At 40.8% G+C, this 19,968-nt stretch overlaps 1 protein-coding gene across 1 annotated transcript in view; it reads right to left on the minus strand.

Annotated features, from left to right (window-relative positions):
* Window positions 1-19,968, minus strand: part of LOC103370850 (potassium voltage-gated channel subfamily H member 1-like) — a 50,109-nt gene that overhangs the window by 4,733 nt on the left and 25,408 nt on the right. The window contains exons 8-11 of the mRNA XM_008300022.1: window positions 18,290-18,561; window positions 11,242-11,441; window positions 6,367-6,619; window positions 3-73 (exon numbers count right to left, since the gene is read on the minus strand). Of these exons, the coding sequence (XP_008298244.1) occupies window positions 3-73; window positions 6,367-6,619; window positions 11,242-11,441; window positions 18,290-18,561 (796 nt within the window). The remainder of the gene's footprint in view (window positions 1-2; window positions 74-6,366; window positions 6,620-11,241; window positions 11,442-18,289; window positions 18,562-19,968) is intronic.

The raw sequence follows: 19,968 nt of genomic DNA on the forward strand, positions 1-19,968 counted from the left end.
GCTCGGACGTTGGCGCAGGCCTGAGCCAACGTCACCTCCTTCCAGAAAACATCCCCAAACACATCTCCCTTACCTGCAGACAGAGAGAGAGGGCGACGGTTAAAGCGATAATTCTTCTGCTCTGTAAGGTAAACACAATGAAGAATGAAAAACTTATTAATTCTGTGTCGCCTTCTAGTAAGGCACACTATATGAAGGGCTTTGATCAGTTACACACTTTGGGAGAGTTTTCTTGTATTTTTACCTGCATTTTATCCAACTTTCTTGTGCAAATAGTGTTTTTTATGTATTTGTTAGTTGTATTTTGTGAATCCAAGAAAAGTGAGCATCTGTAAAGCCATAACACTTTACTTAAATCTCCTTTTAGTGTCACTATAACAGCTACAAGTTCTGTATATTCATAAAAGTGTAGTGATGGCAGTTATGAATGTTCATAACACAGTAATAACTATCCATTTGTTTTTTGTCAATTTCTAATAAACAATTTAATTAAGTATCATAAAACTGCAAGTCAGCTCTTTTCATTCGATCTTTTAACTGCTAACATACTAACCCACAAACTGGACACTCTTTTAAGGAGACTTTGGGTTGATTTAAAACTAAAGTGTCATGGTATGGGTGGATTTTTTTTAACAGCCTGGCAACCTGAAAGATTAATGGCTCACAACCGATCCCCTAATACATTTCCCATACCTGCAGAGAGAGAAGACACCGTTTAAAATGATCATTGTGCCACAAAACCTGCTCTTTAGGGTAAACAAAATGACAAACAAATAACCTCTTAATTCTTCTAATAAAGCGTCTTTACTGAAGGGGTTTGATAATGATCAGTTATGCATTTTTTAGGTCATGAAGATCTATTCCTGAGTTCAGGTGGGAGGGGATTCTTGAGGATTCTTGTATTTTTACCTGCATTTTATCCAACCTCTTTGCAAATAGTGTGTTTCAGGTCTTTATCAATGTCATTTTGGAACAATTTCAAGACCAGAAAACCACAATACTTGACGTTAACCTTTATCCAAAAGAATCAGTCAGTGTTTTATCAACCAATAATACACTGTGTTTTCATATTTTTGTATTCGTTTAAACAGATAAAACCTCATTGAGATTATGAAACTCTTTCTAAAGAGCATCCTGACAAAGACAGACACGATTGAACAGGTTGCAGACAAAAAAACATATCACAATTTAAATTTTATAGTCTTATACAAAGGTTCAAAGTGTGCTACTGTATTGTATTGTACATATACTGTATTGTTTATTGTAAAAATGCAAAAAAATGAGTCACAAGTCATCAGTGTCACCAGTTATCATACAGGTAAATCAATCATAACATCACATCTAAATGAATATGTCAAAGTGATTCTATTTTTAATCCCCTATTCACACACTTGTTCCACAAAAAAGGAGAAAATTTTGATTATTTTTTTTTGTCTGAATCCTACATGTTATATTTCTGGACACCGTCAGAGTGAATTTTTTTGCATTACCTGTAGTTTAAAACACAGATTTAAAATCAAATGTTTGTTTATGTTCATGCGTGAAAAGTCACTGTAGCTTCTTGTTTGTACATCAGTTATGGGTTAGGGACACATTTCAGGTTGCCAGGTTATGAAAAATCCCCATCTTGCATGACATTTGCTGCAGGACATGTGGATCTTTTCACTTCTAACTTAATGATGAGACGTTCTTTTACTTTCAGGTGATTTAAAGCTAAACCAGATGGAGTAAAGTGTCCTGCTAGAGAAGTTTTATTTTCCACAACCTGAAATATGTTCATGCTAACGGCTTACAACTGATCTATACAGCATTAGTAACTGATTTATTACCATCTATAAAGCTACGTGCTGCAGCTGTGGAACCTCTGATCGATGGTGCTTTATTACAAACAGGTACCTTTACAGTGTAAAGTGCATTTAATCAACTCAGGTATTTAGAAGTGCTCAGCGTGCCGTCACTTGTGACTCATTTCTATTTTCAGCGTCAACGTGACCATAAAGCAACTGTGACCATAAAGTAATTATGACTCAAGTATAATCATCAGTGAAATCAACAGCTTCTCACGGAGTTAAGACTACAGAAAAGATTCGTAAATGTGGCTTTGCGTGGCTTAAAACACCTCATTATTTCTCTGAATCACTGGATGACATCTGCGGTCCGTAAAAATAGACCGCTCACGTTGCAGCGGCGTTTATCAAACCATCGCCGATATCAAGATGGGCCTCTGAGCGCTACGTATCAGTGGATCGGATGTTCTGTGTTGCACTTTACATGTTGTTTCTGCTCTACGGTGCCATTAAGCTAATGAGAATCTGATTCATAGCAGCAACTTGTTTATCACTCCGGGCTCCATTACAGTCTCCGTCCAGGTCGGTGCTATCTCCCTGACAGTATATTGATTTACGCAAAGAGTAACCGATAGCAGATTATTGACAAAAAAAAAAAAAAAAACCCAGCCGGGACGTTGCAGCTGGGCCTGCCGGAGCATGCCATCCATTATTCACTGGATCAATCATTTAAAAAGAAAACATTCTGCTTTTTAACAGAAGCAACACAAGGCAAAGGAATGAAAAGGAAGCACGGAGTTTCAAAGATGTCAGCGATTGGTTCAGCTCTTATCAATAATCGTTAGGGATGGATCGCTGCGTTTGGCTGGACAGGATTCATGCTGTGTCCTCAGGTCGAGGTGGATCTTATTTAGTGCCACAGGCCTCGAGTCAATATATCTGCAGTACGTACCTGAACGTTTTGTTTTTTTTAAAGCTGACAGCAACACGGTTCAGTGGTTCCACCTTCATACTGCAGCCAGTCAATGAGTGTCAAAAACACGGATTCAGACTTCTGGGGTTTCATATGTCACAGACCCAAAGAACCAATCGTGTCTGCTTACAGGAGGGAGCCTTTTTATTAATCTTGCTTCAACATTTCAGGCAACTGTGTAGATTTAAATTTAAGCCACTTATAGGCAGGAAGGAGCTATTTTCATGGAACAGAACGTCTATTTTATTCTGTTAAAATATGACATCAACAACCCTCCAAACAACTTCTACCACCAGTAAAATCAATTCGATGCTATTTCAAGTTTAGCAGGATCACTACAGTCTGAGGGACTTTAATGTGGGGGCGTCTTACCCCAGCTTACCCTAACTTTAAAGAGCCGAGATGAGTTTTTAGGGTTAGCGAGGGACTTTAAACCCTCAGTGACAGACTTTTTAGGCCACTGAAACAAACCATGGACATAACATTGACATATTATCTCCCTTAAAGTTGATTTATCGAGCTTGTACGCGTGTAAAGTTCAATATTTCCCTTCTTTTAGCTCCAGTTTTGGTCTCCACCAACTGGTCACTTTGCTCTTTGGTGCTGAGAACATATGAACCAGAACATCTAAATGATCTTAAACTTACTGTAGCGCTCTTTAAAGTCAACCATGGCTCCAGATTCAGATGATAATTCTCTACAACAACCCCTTTCACATTCCCACATCTTCACTTGATGCCAGCATAAAAAAAAGTATTGATCACAGCCACATAAAGGTTCTTTGAAAATCCATCCCTGAGTTGGCTACAGAATGTTTTATGGCTCTTCAAGGCATCAATAAAGAAGCATTTCTGAATTTTTAGGAGAATATTATCATGTGAACCACAGCTAGTCGATTTCTCTCCATTAGGTTCTGCTCAGGTCGGGTCTCCTTTTCAAACATGAATTTATACACATCAGGCTTTAGCTGCTTTTCCACGGGTCCATTTCAGACTGCAGCCACTGCTCTGGACCCCTGAAGACCTCTATTTCTCAGATTTTATGTAACCAGTGGCAGATTGGTGAAGCTTTTTTCCCTCCCAAAAAAAAAAAAAAAAAAAAAAATCTATGAATACTCGACACCGGCAGCCACAGCCATATGTTCTGGAAATGTCCCTGTCAAGAGAATGTGGCAGAAGTATTGATCTTAGCCCTTTGAGGACTTCACAGGAGGAGATCACAGCCGCGGTTGTGGCTTTCTGTTCACTCGGAAGGAAAATGAATGAAAGACTGTCTCAGAAACAATGGCTGCAGTTCATAAGACAGCTTTTAAACGAAGAACCAGCTTTTAGAGGCATCTTGCAAACTAATTAAGGGTATAAATGCAGTTATAAGTAGTAATAGGCCAGATCATTTACTATTTATAATACTGTATAACCCTGCAACTCCTCTTTTATTTTGAAAACTGCACAGATTTCCATTAACTTCACTGTCTAATTTGCTCCCTTCTGCACTTTTTCTTCCATTTTTTTTACAAGATTTATTTGTCTCTGATTTCATTTCTGGACGAAGTGAAATGAAGGGATACATATTTATGAGATTTCTTTTGGATGGACTTCATATCATTACACCGATCGTGGCTTCAAAACAAGTGAGAGGACTTAAAGGGATTCCGATAAGGCTGAAAAAAAAAAAAAATACCAGACTGCATTCAAAGTGCGACTGCGAGGACTGTGAATCACTGACAAACAAGTTCTTGTCCAAATCCTGAATTCATCACTCAGCAGAAAAACGATCCCCAAACAGCTCAGCTTTCACTGCAGTCAGAAACTGTTTGTAAAGTGCTGCGGCACACAAAGAAAAAGGAGGATTTTAAGTCTGTTATTTTGCTGCTCTGACGCAAAACCGTTGCGTACGAACGGCGCTGGAGGACCGGTTTGGTTTTCGGTGCAGTTGTGCCTCTGAAATATTAAACTTAGGTAAGAAACAGTCCTGCAGGTGGTAGTTTGGTTTCTTTGACGTGGGGATGTGTGTGGTGCTTATCAACAGCCAGTGTGTTACCTACAGTAGCTAAAGCTGAAGACAGGGTCAGCAATTAAACCACCTAAAAGAAGCCAGCTCATTACAAATATCAATGCACCTTGCAGACTCTGAATCTTTTATGTCACCCTTCAAAGCCACCAGACTCCACCGACACAGACGGTAATGTTACCTTGCAGAAAACAGGAGTTGTTGGCTGCCTAAACTGGGTAGTTTGTTGGTGTTATTGTGTGACTTTTTAGACATTAGTCTGGCTCCAGAATACATAGAGACTGACTCGCAACTCCAAAAGCAGAAATTACTGCTTTTGTCAACAGCGTCTGGCGTCTCTGAGGAGAGCCACATAAAAGCTTCCCATCAGAAAAGGAGTGTCTGACTGCGAGGTGAAGCGGTGAAAATATTTAACATCGTCTCAGCCTTTAGGTGGTGAAAATCTGTTTGTCTGCTTCTCTAAGGACCCCCAATTTATAAAAGAGACAATTATCCCTTTAGGAAAGCTTCATAACTTTATATTACGAGACACCTGAGCAGATCCGGAGCAGGTCCTTCAACGGCTGGGTCAACGAGAAGCCTCCACTTGTGGGAATTCCATCACTAAACATGTATTATAGCGGTGGAACTAACTTGTCTTCAGAATGTACAAGAAGTTCTGGACCCACATTTATCAAACCGCTAAACACGGAAATAAACTGAACTCGTGAACTCGAGAAACTAAACTATTTGTCAAATCTCCTGCTTTCTTTTCCTGCTGCGGCACACAGACTGAGGCACCTTTTGTGCCACCTCCTGTTTTAGAATGATTGTAAAAAAAAATAATAATAAAATAAAAAACCCAACACTGTTATGATAGATAATGCTTTGGCTGAACCTGTTGGTGCGACTCAGAATACAGTAGTTTCATTAGCATTTGATTTGCACATTTAACTGAATGTTACACCACTTTATCTTCTGTATTTTTTTTGCATTTATTAGGAAACAAAAAACAAGATGAATCTGGTTTTTATCTTGTTTTCTATCACTCTGCTTTCAAAGCAGGACTAGATTATCCTTATTAAATGATTTCTACTGTGTGCAAGACTGTGTAGCAGCAGCAAAATATATCTGTTGGCTCCATTTCAGCCATATGTTGGTTGTTAATTTCACATATTAATTCCTGCGGGAGATTCAAGGAATTTCACACAAAGGAAATTTAACTGCAAACATGAGACAGATGAATAACTTGTTTACCCCTAAATTCCCTCTTCAGTGAGCAACATAAGTGTGATTCTCAATAGTTTGATAAATACAGGCTCTGCTTTTTAATAAGGTAAGATAAGATATGCCTTTATTTATCTCACAGTGGAGAAATTCACATCGTTGGTAGCAGCATTCAACAGAGGTACACATATACGAGACAGGAAAAAATAAAAATAAAAAATGTACATATAAATATAAGAAATAAATGACCTCCAATATATAAAGAAAAGTATTTATTAAACCAACTCGAAAAACAGCCAGTTATACTAAATTCTCATTTTCTCTTCACACGTTGAGAGAAAACAGCAACACCTTTTTTTTCTTTTTTATAAATAAAAGCCCCCAACTCACCCAAAATGGCCACCACCTCGTCGTCCTGAATGACCTCCAGCGATCCCGACACCACGAAACAGAGGCTGTCCACGCTCTCGCCGGCGTGGTAGATGAGGTCGCCCGGAGCGCAGTGGATGGTCTGGAACTCCATGGCCAGCGCCCGGAGGCACCCGTCGCTGGCCAGCCGGAAAGCCGGGTGCTCCTTGAAAACCTTGCGGTTGAGATGAACGCAAATGTCTGCTCTCATGTCCTTCGGGCAAATCTGCAGCACCTGGAGAGAAATCAGAGCAGAGCTGAAGTAATTCAGACACAGCAACAGAAGAGTCTTAAACCTTCTGGCATGATCTTTCATTCACTCAAACTTTATTTAAACTCCATTGAGGTACGAAAGCCAAGGAACCAATCAAAGACGTCGGCACACAAATAAGAAGTTTGGACAGCGATAAGATATGAAAAGGTGAAGTTAATAACATAATAAAGACATAAATTAGAAGATTGAAGGTTTTTAAATGACTCCACTAAATCAAGAGCAGCTGGAAGTAAAATAAGACCTGAATTGCTCGAAGGAGAAAACTAAATCAAGCTTTGGACGGTTCTGCAGGGCTTTTCCAGGTCGCAGGAGCACCGTGAGTACAAGTGGGTTTTCGAAGCTCAGTGAAAACAGCTGGAACCTGCAGTCGAGTCATTAGAGTTACACATTAAAAGACTGTGATGAGGCGATGTAAGGGCCTTATAGATGAATAAAACCCAGCGTTTATCACGTCTTACAGAGAAGGAGGCCACCCAGCCAAGTGTACTGACATGGCAGACTTTATGTTAAACCAAGAACACCTCAGCTTGTCGTCTTGTACAGTATGTAACGTGTATACAGGCGATTGAGAGGGTTTATGCACATGGAACTCATCACTTAGGACAAATAAATCACACAAATAAATAAAACCACAAATACAGTACGTTAAAATTTAAAAAATTGTGCTTTTACTTGTTACCATAATTAGTCGGGAGAAGTCTTTCATGCACGGATGGACCGCGCTGCAGCTTCTGTGATGTACTACAAGATGAAAACAACTGAAGAGACTTTTCTCTCCGGAGGTTTGATGCCTCTTCATGAGGGTACTTAGATGACCCGGGAGGAGGGGCTGCCTCACAGACTACACCGTACACTACAACACAACCAGCGTAAGATGATTGCCTGCAGGCTCGCTGCGTATCCGCGGCTATATTTAGGTGAAAGGTAAACTACCTGCTCCCAGAGGAGATTATATGTCGCACACCTGTGTGCACAATCGCTACACCTCTGCAGCGCTGTCACTCAGCCTCGCCGCCAATTTGTCCCAACAAACACAACTGCCAATTGTAAGTCAGGTCCATTATTTCTTTCATTCAAAAAAGGTTAACCGTTTTTTTATTCAGGCTGCACAGCATGGAAACAAACCAGTGAGTTAGAAAACCTTTGTGGCTTCAGTGCAACCACTTAAATACTACGCCTTTCACAGTAGCTGTTGTGGAGCCTATTTTTACAGATTCAGTGCTTATTGCCTCATGATGTAAACAGCATAAATAATGTTGTAAACTGAAGAAAACACTTGTACTATTTGATTTAGAAATGTACAGTCATGACTAAAGTTTACATACACCTGTGAAGATCATGTGTATCGTGGTAGACTTCCAATGACTCCTATAGCTGAATTTTCTATGATGGACTCATTGCAACCCATGCATCTTAACTTCTTTCACTCCAACGATCAGTTTTGGTGACATACAAAGTTGTGTTAATCAAATTTTCTCAGCGGCATGGCCTGTTACCTCTTTGTGAGTGATTATGATTGACTACTAAAACCACTTCACTTTGACACACTGATCACGTGGACAATAATAAAAAGGCCTTTTGGAGGGAAGTGGTCACAGAATAATAATAATAATAATAATAATAATAATTTTATTTATAAAGCGCTTTTGGTCAAAGTGCTGTACAGGCAATAAATCAAACACAATCAATAAAACAACACAATCCAACAATTCAGGACATATAGGATAAGGTGTACATGTGGGTCTTTAGCTTTGCTTTAGAAACATCCACAGAGCAGGCCTGTCTTATATCGAGAGGGAGACTGTTCCACAGTGTCGGGGCACGGAATGAAAAAGCTCGCTCACCAACAGTCTTTTTCCTGACCTTCGGCACAGTCAACAGTGCAGATCCTTGCGAGCGGAGGGCACAAGAAGGTGCATACAACGTGACAAGATCGAATAAATAAGAGGGTGCCAGTCCATTTAAAATTTTGATGAGCTATTTGGCCACAATAACCAGACATGTGTTGAGGTGAGGCATTTAACCCAAGAACACCAAACCTATTGTGCCTATTGTCCGGTGGTGGCAGTATTATCCTCTGGGGCTGTTTTGGTGCCAGTGGAACTGAGGTTTTACACAAAATAAATGGAATAATGAAGGATTCCCTCCACATTCTTCAGGAAAACCTAAAATCATCAGACAGAAAGTTGGGTCCTGGAGGTAGTTGGGTTTTACAAACAAGACAATGACCCCAAATATCTAACTGTCCCCCTCAAAGTCCTACTTAAAGCCCATAAAAGTCCTGTTGACTGAGCTGGAGGAACAAGTCAGTGTCAGAAAACCAACAAATGCAGCTGAAATGCACTAATTCTGTCAAGATGAGCTGCTGCATGTATATTTCTAATCCAGCAGATTTTGTCATATTTCCAGAAGCCCTGTAATAAATCTTTGACAGAACCAAAATGCATGATTGATGGTTGTGACAAAGACAAAAGGGTTTATATATTGATTCCATAAAAATGTTGAACATTGTATATGCAACATATTCTCTTTCCATTTTCTACTAAAACATGCATTACAAAACTTTCCATGACTCACATAATTTAATGATCAAGCGTCACCAGGAGCCACAAACCTCCACTTTGACATGTTACAAAAGAATTTTGAAAGCTTCCTTTACGTAATACAGATGTTAATTCTGGTTAATGAGCAACTGCAGACGCCGGCGTCCACACACCAGAACCGTGAACAGATGCACCTGACAATCATTTTTGCTCCCAAAACTCCACGTTCGTCGAGTCGGACGGAAACTTTGTTGTCGGATTTGACATCATCAACCCTTTGTTTAAGTGGGAATAAACAGATGTTTTGTCTCTGATCGGAGCCGAAAGGTAGAGAAGAAACTTAGTGAGTGTATAAAACAAAAAAAAAAGAGCCTAAGCTGGCACAAACTAAATATAGAAATGTGCTTGTAATCTTCACTGACTGTTTTTTTTATGAACATAAAGAGGAAATAAATGCGTTTATTAAAGCTGCTGTGCACCTGAATAATGTCAAGGTTGGAGATGTTTCAAAGCAGTTTCATGCTTTAAATATTTTTATCTTATCAGCGACTGTTTAAGGTGAAATCCAGCCTAAAAACTTGATATTTTGTGTATGGTTGTGGGAGCTCATTAAACAAATGTACTGTGAAGTCTCCAATTAATTTCTGAACTATCTGCCTCCAAGTCTTTTAGAAGTTCATGTTTTGTTCTCAAAAGTATTAATTAACTGTCACTGAGAAACCAACAGATCTTATAGAGCAGATAGCACACTGGGAGCTTCTTTCTTTAGGAGCTACTTCTCCAGAAGTCATTTCATAATGTACATCCAGGCTAAATTACACACAGTTGATGGTTTCACATGAGAGGAACGTGGAGGCTGCTATAAGCTCCGAGTCCAGCCGTCGCTTTGCTGAGTGTTGCTCAAGTACACCTAATCAACAGGATGCCTGGCCGTCGCAGGGCTCTGCCTTTAAAACAACTCTCTTTGAAGATGAATGTCAAGCGGAGAGGGATTATGTGCCATTTTTAGACCCTTTAGAGTGGCCTGGAGCCAGACAAATAAATGATACATAGATGCAGCTCGACGTCGAAACAGGACGCAGTCAACGAGTTTGAAGCATTGAGGTGCGCGAGTTTTCCCGCTGATGAAATAATCCTTGTGTTATCAGGGAAATGATAAGTGAATAAATATGGGGCGTAACGACGTGAATGCATTCTGGCTTCAGATCAACCAAAGTGGCACCAGTTCAATGCATCGGCTTCCAGCTTTAAATGCTTAATTTCCACACGCTCAGATCATTTTAGCGTCGGCTGAATCCCGCGGTGGTAACTGTGGATGTGAACACGATGCCATTGTGTCCTTTTGATCGTTGGATGCAACATGTTGTCAAAGAATAAGCTGCTAGATTTTACAAAACGAGTGAATAATGAAGAACTACAGCATATTTCATACATGGTGGCATTCAGGAAGCATTAACGTAGACACAGGTTTGGTCTAAAGGTTCTTCAAAACCAAAGAAAAACAAGAATATCACAAAAATACTGTAAATAAAGCTGCAGTTGTAGATTTTGAATATCTTGCTAATACCACATTCTATCAAATTGGTTATTGTGCACACACAAACAGAGAAACCCAAATCCCAAAAGAAATGCTGCAATATTTACTGATTATCATAGAAACAGTTCTCACATGCCGTCATATTGCTGCCTTATCCACCTGTCTGTCAGTTATGAAGCTACAGTTAGCTTAGCTTAGCATCAAGGCTAGAAACAGGGGAAGACAGCAAGCCGACCTCTGTTCAAATGTAACACAAATCCACCTCCACAGCTTCCTAATGAATGTATTATATTTGGTTTGTTTGCAAAACTGAAGGCTAAAGAGGACAAGTTTTCTGACATAAATGAGTGTATTAACTCAGAGCTCGTTCCATCTGGACCGTCCTGGCTTGACAAGAAGAGAAGAGATTATAGTAATTAGAGCACATTTCCAAGTCTCTCCATTGGAAAAAGTACCAAGATAACAATGAAAGAAAAACAAACAGTGATGGCAGACTGACGTACCTTTTCGGTGTCTATACCCCGCGACATGGACCAGGTGGAGGCGATGTAGTCCATGACTCTTTCGCTCAAACCTTTGGGCACCTGGTAGAGCTTCAGGAAGTCCCGGACGCTGTTCAGCATCTCGTGGTAACGATTCGTGTTGGCGTACATCTGCTGGAAGATCGTTGTCACGTTACCAAAGATGGTGGCGTAAAGAAGAGCTGTGGAGACAGAAGAGTGAAGTTTAGAGAAAATCCGACGCGCCGTAGTAGTTAATGTTAAATGGCCTTAAAGATGATGAGGGACATTTTTGTGCTGTTTTGTGCTCTAAAAATCTCAAAAGCTTTACTTAAAAGGACCTAAAATCCCTAAAATGTGGTTTATAAGTGCACAGAAATCCCCAAAACCTGATTTACAAGGACATGAAAATGAAAACTGGCTTCAGATGGACATAAATTCTACAAAGTTTGATTTACAAGAATGTGCAAGTACAAAATTTGCTTTATAAATAAATAAAATCCTTTAAAAAAAAACAAACAAACAAACAAACAAAAAACCTGGTTTATAAGAGCAGGAAAATCTCCAGGGTTGAGTTTAAGGAGAACATGAAATAAAAATCTGGCTTCACAATGACATAAGGACACAAGGATCCCCAAAACCTGCTGTACAAGAACATAACAATGAAAGCTGGCTTAAGACAGATCTAAAAATCTAAGCCTGCTTGATGGGGACACAAAATGTAAAAAATCAGATTTGTAAAGAGACAAAAATCTAAAAACCGGTTTTACAAGTAAATGAAAATCTCCATGAAAACCTTCAAATGCTGGTTTAAGATGGATATAAAAATCTTTTAGGTTTGATTTATGAAGACCTGAATTCTAAAAAAAAATTGATTTTAAGGACACAAAAATGTCACAAATCTGGTTTACAAGGACATAAAACTTAAAAACCGATTGCATATGGGCAGAAAAATCTTCTAGGCTTGATTAGGAGGGCAGAAAATTTACAAAATTCGGTTTGGACAGATAAAAATAATCTCAAAAACCGGGATTACAAGGGCATAAAAATCTTCATGGTTGAGTTTAAGAAGAACATAAAATAAAACTTGCCATCACAGTGTAATCTCTAAAACCTGGTATAAAAAGACATGAAATTGGATAGCAGCTTTAGACGTCTATATAAATCTCCAAACTTGGTTTATGTGACAAAAACCTCAAAACCCTTGTTTTAAGACCACAGAAATCTCAAAAATCATAAAAATCCTGGTTTACAAGGACATTAAATTCAAAAACTGATTGCAGACAGACACAAAAGATCTACTTGGCTTGATTAGGAGGGCATAAACTCTACAAAATCATGGTTTATAAGGACATAAAAATCCCTGTGGTTGGGTTTAGGCAGACCAAAAAGATTGAAGTCTGGCTTCCCAATGACACAAAAATCTCTAAATCGTGGTTTATAAGGACATAAAAATCCCTGTGGTTGGGTTTAGGCAGACCAAAAAGATTGAAGTCTGGCTTCCCAATGACACAAAAATCTCTAAATCGTGGTTTAAAAGGACGTAAAAAATCTCTAAGACAGACTAAAATTTGCAAGAGTTGAGTTTAAAATGACAAAAATTTCCCAAATTGTTCCCCTTCGGACTCTGCTGGGCTTCATATTCACTCTACATCACATGTTGGATCAGAGCAAACGCGCCTTCAGACTTAATATTGTTGTTATGTGAACGTTTAATCAATCACGTGGGAAATTAACCATTACTACTCATCACTGCCTGCGAATATAATCAACAAAACTCTTCGCCAAAAGGGAAGAAACTGTAATTACAGCTTCATTTGCAGCGTGCGTAGTCATCCATCCCCGTGCAGACTCATCCTGCTAAATAATAATAATAATAATGTTTTTTCTTGACTTGTCTTAAAGAAAAAAAAAAGGAGTGGAAAGAGCGGCGCATCTCCGAGGTGGTTGAACTGGTGCAACAGCTGGCGTGTGTGTGTGGATCAAAGCCATCAGATGTCTGCTCTGTGTGTGCACTGTTCTCCTGGCAATGGAGCCCTAATTAGCCCTGCTAGAAGGGACGGAGAGGAAACATGCCAGCCACACATTTCAATTATCCTCAGATGATGACAGTAACCTGTGCACGCATTTCTCTCTGTGTGTGTGTGTGTGTGTGTGTTTGTTTATTTCGCACAATCAAAGTGCTGAAAAACTGCACAGGGAATAATACTAATTAAAAAGCGCTCCAAACTCCTCAAGGGCGAGGCTAACCGCAACTTTCATCCTTTCATCAAACCCGGCGCTCAGCTGTACAGCCACGTTTATCGAGCGCTGCAGAGCGGTGTGATATTCGTGGTGTTGCACAATCGCAGGCCGTGATCAAGAGAAGGGCTTTTTATTTTTTTGTTTGTTTTTGAAAGGTCTGGGTCCCTCGGAAAAAAAAAAAAAAAGCTAAGACGAATCGTGTCCGTGTGAAGTTGCCAAAGTTTTCCGGGGATGGGCTGCTACCTCGAGCTCGAGCGCAGATGGCAAAGCTCTGTTCTGCGATAAGCGGAAAACGGCGTAACAAAAGGAGCTCCACGGCTCCCCGCAGAACCGAGCTCCATCCCTCTCCAGCGTGGCTCGTACACAACTTCGCCGCTCGCCGTCCAAACAGCTGGCTTGTTTGAAGGTAGTTAAAAGACAGTTGTCAGAAACTCAAGCCCCAGGCCAACAGTTGCTATAGAAACAGGACATATGTATAGTGCCCCCCTCCATCTCCCTCCTCCCTCCCTCCCTCTTCCCCATGCCACCCCGCAATCCCTCGTCACACTGTGATCTTCTACTGCCAGCACCGATCCAGTGCTGCTGGTAAAAATAGAACAGTATCAGGGCATCCATATTTCATAGAGAACAGCCGTGGACTACACTAGATTGCATCTACAACCGAATCCTCCCGAGGCTGTCTGGTTTTAAGATATTTACGCTCAGAGATGATTTTTTATCTCACAATGAAAAATTTAGACAAAGACAAAGTCTGCAGATGAGTTCTGCCGGTTCCCCTCGAGAAGGTATTCATAAACCTTGAACGGCTACAAAAGACGGGAGCGGTTAGGCGCGATCCACGTCTCAGGGTTTGAGATTGTGGCTGTAGAAAAAAAAAAAAGAAAAGAAAAGTACAACGGAGGTGAGGAGTGATTGCAGAGGGATCGCAGGGAGCGCTGGGCTAAATTGATCTGGCAGTGTCAGTTATTGCTCCGAGGTGTTGCGCTCGGCGTGCAGTCGCACATAATGGCACGACACTGTACAATGTTTAATGAGCCACACAAGCACAAGACACCTTATAAATATTGAGATGTGGAAAGAGGGGACACGCTGTGAAAATCTGCCTCCTTCTTCGCAGATTAGATGTTTTGTTAAACGACGAGGGCAAGGCAGGCAATGTTTGCAAGAAAAGCTGACAAATTAGACAGGTGACACAAATGTTGTTTGTATTGGTCATAAGGAGTGTTTCAGGGGGCCGTGACATACAGGCCTAAAAGGCACAAAATAAAACAGAAGAAGTGGTCGTTCTTGTTCACTATTTTCAGCTGTGTTGTATTTTTCTGCAGCGCTTCATAAACACGCCCCAGAAAAATCTCAATAATTCAGCACAATATCACACAGCAGGCCGAGGTAATGAGTCTACTGTAGGCAAGAGGCACACTGTACTGAATGTGTCACCGGATTAAATTGGACCGACTCGAGTTGACAGCGCTGACGAGGGGCCTGGAAAAGAAACTGATGGGAAAATTCTGAGCTTTCTTAATTTTACATTGTGTCCGTGTCACATTCCTAATAATACGCTGTGTCAATGTGTTTTGTGCAGCTTTTACTTCCACAAGAAGTTGTTATGTAACGCCGGGTATAACAGCAGAATAATGCAGGAGGATGTTTTAACCTGCTCCCATCTCTGATTTTATTATTTTCTTTGCAGCGATTCACACGAGTCGCTGATAACTGAGCTAAATAAAGCTCGGAGGGATCGAGAATAGCTCCGGACTGAGCTGACATTTCATCATAGTGGCCACACCTCGTTAGTACAGCTTCAGTGGTCGACACACGGTGCACACTTTGGCCCAACAAGCACTTTTACCCCACGAACAGTGACTGGAAAGGAGGCTGTAAAATGTGAGCAAAAATCGAGTCCTCGTGGTATCAGAATTTGATGCCATCTTCAGGTACCAAACATACCTGCATCTATAAAAACCAGCTGCTGAAAAGTTCTCTTCCAAAATGGTGACAAATATAATGAGGCTGTTGTAGAAATTATAACTCGTTTACACCGGAAGTATAAACAAAATTTATTCGAATGCCCCCCAGAGCTTTCTAAAGCAAAATTTGTAGCTGCAGCATCAGAAATCATTTGTCCTTCTTCCATATAATGATCAAGCAACTGGAAGTCCACCCATCTATTATCTATACACGCTTAATCCTCACTAGGGTGGCTGGAGTCTATCCCAGCTGACTCAGGGTGAAGGCAGGTTCACCTGGACAGGTAACCAGTCTATCACAGGGCTACACTTAGAGACAGACAACCAAGCACACTCACATTCACACCTACGGACAATTTAGAATCACCAATTAACCTCAACATGTTTTTGGACTTGTGGGAGGAAGCCAGAGAGAAGCCACATGCAAACTCCCCGCAGAAAGATCCCGGGTGTCCTCACCAGGAGGCCCCAAATTGGAAGAAATGCAAGTTGGGCTTGTTTCCATTAATTGCTTTGGACTCTGGAGCGAATAAATGAGGCTGCGTAGCCTCATGAGAAGGTAGCAGTAAAAACAAACAAACAAGAAAAATCAGTTTGCTAATCGCTAAAAAAAACTCAAAGAACAGGACACTTTAACCATCTATGACAGAAATACAGAGACAAGTCTGTAGGGTTTGTTAGATCCATTCATGTTTGATGCTGTCTGGAGGCGAAGACGACAGAAAAAGCAGAAACAGCCGATCAGTCGTGTGAGTTAAATGTTCACGGCATCAGAATGTTTTTTTAACAAGATGTTTCCATCTCCCATTATGCACTTTAAACCTTCGCCGGAAAAACAAATAAATCGGAAACCACCTCCAGTTTATGACAAACTTGGGCATGATTTCTCAAATTTTACTTCCAATACTACCAAATGTTTAGCAAACTCTGTTATGGAGCGACAAGGTTTATTCTACACAACTGTAAGAACCCACAGTTTACAGTTTGGCTTCAACTCCTGATGGAAACAGCTGCCTTTATAATTATATCCAAAGCAAAACGAGCCAAATATGGCCAATATTTCTGGCTTTATCCAGGACATGTGGCACCATTTAAGAGAATATAAAGGATTACTAGGAGTCCAGAGTGACTCCTCATGGCAGCGATTTACATTTTTGATATTTAAATGGTTTGTTTTTTAATAGGCTTGTTTTTATGATTGTGAGTCTTTTTACATCACATCTACATCATAAACAAATAAACCATCTGCGCATCCTCACGAAACATGTATAAGCTCCAAACAGACCGCTTGTGCAGCCGATCAATACTACGCCAGCCGGCCTTGTGTATTCTTGGCCACAATAGCTCTTCAAGCTTCTGCTTCTTCTGTTTCTATTTTTAATATCTTTTCTATACTGACCTGTTTACTTCACCTCGGCATCAATTTTATTCAATGCAGGGTTACAGGAGGAGAACAGCAGCTGTCAGCGCTAGGAGGCTAACTGACAAGCTCGTTAGCTCACATGTTAATAAGGCAACAGGTTCATAAAGTTTACCCCCAAAAGCACAGATCACAGCTGTCCTACTGCGATGAGCTGATAAATGTTATTGTGACTGCAGCTTTTAATCAGCATGGTTTTTGAATTTACATAACAAATGCGAAGTTACCTGCTTTCGGAAACAGCTGATGTATTTTTAAAAAAAGAGAAATCAAAAGGACAGATCAATCAGTAACTGCTGATTGATTAGAGCAAAAACAACAATCCATCCCAAACAGGATAAAACACAGAACAATGTCTGTCTTGTTAATGAAGTAAAACCCAGAAGGAAATGAATTCAGACTGTCAGCGCACTAAATTATGAAAAAGAAGAGGCTGAGAAAGGGAGTTTTTTCTTTTTAAAAATGTTTTTTTCTTTTTGCAAAATCCATCCATTATCTACACCTTAATCCTCACTAGGGTCATGGGGGGCTGGAGTCTATCCCAGCTGACTCAGGGTGAAGGCAGGTTCACCTGGACAGGTAACCAGTCTATCACAGGGCTACACTTAGAGACAGACAACCAAGCACACTCACATTCACACCTACGGACAATTTAGAATCACCAATTAACCTCAGCATGTTTTTGAACCTTGTGGGAGGAAGCCGGAGAACCCGGAGAGAACCCACGCTGCACGGGGAGAACATGCAAACTCCACACAGAAAGGCACCCACCTGGAAGCGAACCAGCGACCTTCTTGCTGCGAGGCAACGATGCTAACCAACTTGCAGCCCCAGTATTTGATAATGAATAATGCAATCTTTTAACAAATTTACAAAACAAATGTGAAAATCTGCATTAAACGAATGTGGTTTTAGTTTTAGTATGTTGGCAACAAATCTTTAGTAAGAATATTTTCATACTGTGTGCCATTGCAGGTAAAAATGTGTATAAATGTATAAAGTTAGTCATTTAAAAGCACAAAAACACACATCTTCAACTTAAAACTGCCCCAAAAAAAGCCCCTGATAATGACCAGGAGATTTCAGGTGTGACTTCTTGGTGAAGAAACGTCCTGCACGGCAGATAGGAGGCAGTAAAAAGACCGCCGAGCTCACAGGCCTGTGATCTGTAAATCAAATAAATATTGCAGCCAGTAGTTTTGGCAGTGAAGTATGTTCAACCTGAGCAGGTTAGAGGAGAGTTAGAAATGTTGCTCAGCTAATCATCTGTAAAGTTCTATTTTCTGAGCTGCGACGGCTCCATTCATAATTCACTTGTTCACCTGCATCAGCGAGCCTGTGGCTTTAAAGAGCATAGCTGAACTCCTCATGTATCATGTATCCGCCGCATTAGAGAGAAGATGAAACGGCCGCAACTCACATCCAATCATCATCATGGCCACGGCGAAGATTTTCTCCCCGTCCGTGGTGGGGGCGATGTTGCCGAAGCCGATGCTGGTCAGGCTGGTCATGGTGAAGTACAAGGAGGTGATGTAGACCGAGTCCTTGTTCGGGCCGCCCTCCCACTTCCCTGAACCGCTGGCGTTGAAGCGGTACGGCGTTCCCACGGTCTCAGCCAGGATGTAGAGCCAGCTGTCCGTCCGCACGATGTTGGTTTCCTCGTCGATAACCTCATAATCCCCAATACTGTACCTGAAATGTAAAAAAAAACATTGATTGGCTGAATATTGGACTGTGATGGTGAAGAGTTGCAATGAAGGGCGAGAAATTAAATCCATTTCTAGAAGCTTTTTCTATCCATCACACAGAGCAGATAGACTTCTCATATCAAAAACATAAGTCCACATAGACGCCTGTGGGGGTTTTTCTTTCTGCACTTGGAGTTTTTCTTCCCCTCTGGTGCTCTTAGTAAAGCAAAATCTCCACAGACAGCTGCTTAAATTACACAAATCTCCTGCTGTTACGGTATCCATAACGATTTAGCAGACTCCCTCGTGCCACTGTGAGCTTTCTGGATCCAAAAACCAACAAAAAATAAAAATAAAAATCTATGAATCCACTTAGAAAAACATTGCTGACTTCTTCCTGCTGAGCCCACATGAAAACAATTTTCTTCTAGTAAACTGTTGCAACAGCTGGTTGGGCAGACAGACACAGGTGGAGGTCGGAGTTGAACCTCTCACGTCTCACTTTTAATGTGGATTTCTAGTGTAAGTCTAGATCAGGGGTGTCCAATCCTGGTCCTCAAGGGACACAATCCTGCACACACCTGACTCACATGATCAGGATCGTTATCAGGCTTCTGCAGAGCTTGATGATGAGCTGATCATTTGAGTCAGGTGTGTTGGAAGAGGGAAACATCTAAAACTTGCAGGATTGTGGCCCTCGAGGACCAGGATTGGACATCCCTGGTCTACATCTATTGGCTCTGTGAGGCTTTGCAGCACTGATTTGAGCTAAATGCTAACATGCTCACAAACACAATGCTAAAATGATCAGCAGCTTAGCTTAGCATGCAGCTAACATTCGGTAGCTAATTAAATCTAAAGAGAGGTGGCTGATGGGAAGGTCGTTGCAGGTCAAAGAGGTTTACAGATCTCTGTAAATGTGTTACAGTTCATCCTGAGGGAAACATATTGCATTTAACCTATCTGAAAGTTTTTAACACACTTCAAATAACAAATGCCAACCTCTCGTCGGTGCTACACGAGGAATGAACATTAAAGTCAGTTGGATTCATCCTCTGCAAATTTCGGGTGACGATTTGCGGAAACTGTTTTTACTAAATTGAGCTTCACTCTGACTGAGCCGGCTTCTTGAACCCTTTGACATATCTGGCTTCTTGCAGACAGCCTCGGAGACAGCACAAAAAAAAAAGTCTCCAGAATATAAATCTGACAGATCGGATGATGCAACAAACACTTTGCTTGTTGTTGTTTTCCATCCTCTTTTTTGTTTTTGGGGGGTTTTCTTCTTGCCCCATTACACAATGCACGTCTCTCAGCTGCGAGCGATTTTCCCCTCCTCACACTGTATCATATGAATAATTTTTATCGAGCCCCGAGGAGGAGAAACTCACTAGTATTCCTATTGTATAGC

Source organism: Stegastes partitus, unplaced genomic scaffold (assembly GCF_000690725.1).
Source record: "Stegastes partitus isolate 25-593 unplaced genomic scaffold, Stegastes_partitus-1.0.2 Scaffold1489, whole genome shotgun sequence".
Classification (NCBI taxonomy): domain Eukaryota; kingdom Metazoa; phylum Chordata; class Actinopteri; family Pomacentridae; genus Stegastes; species Stegastes partitus.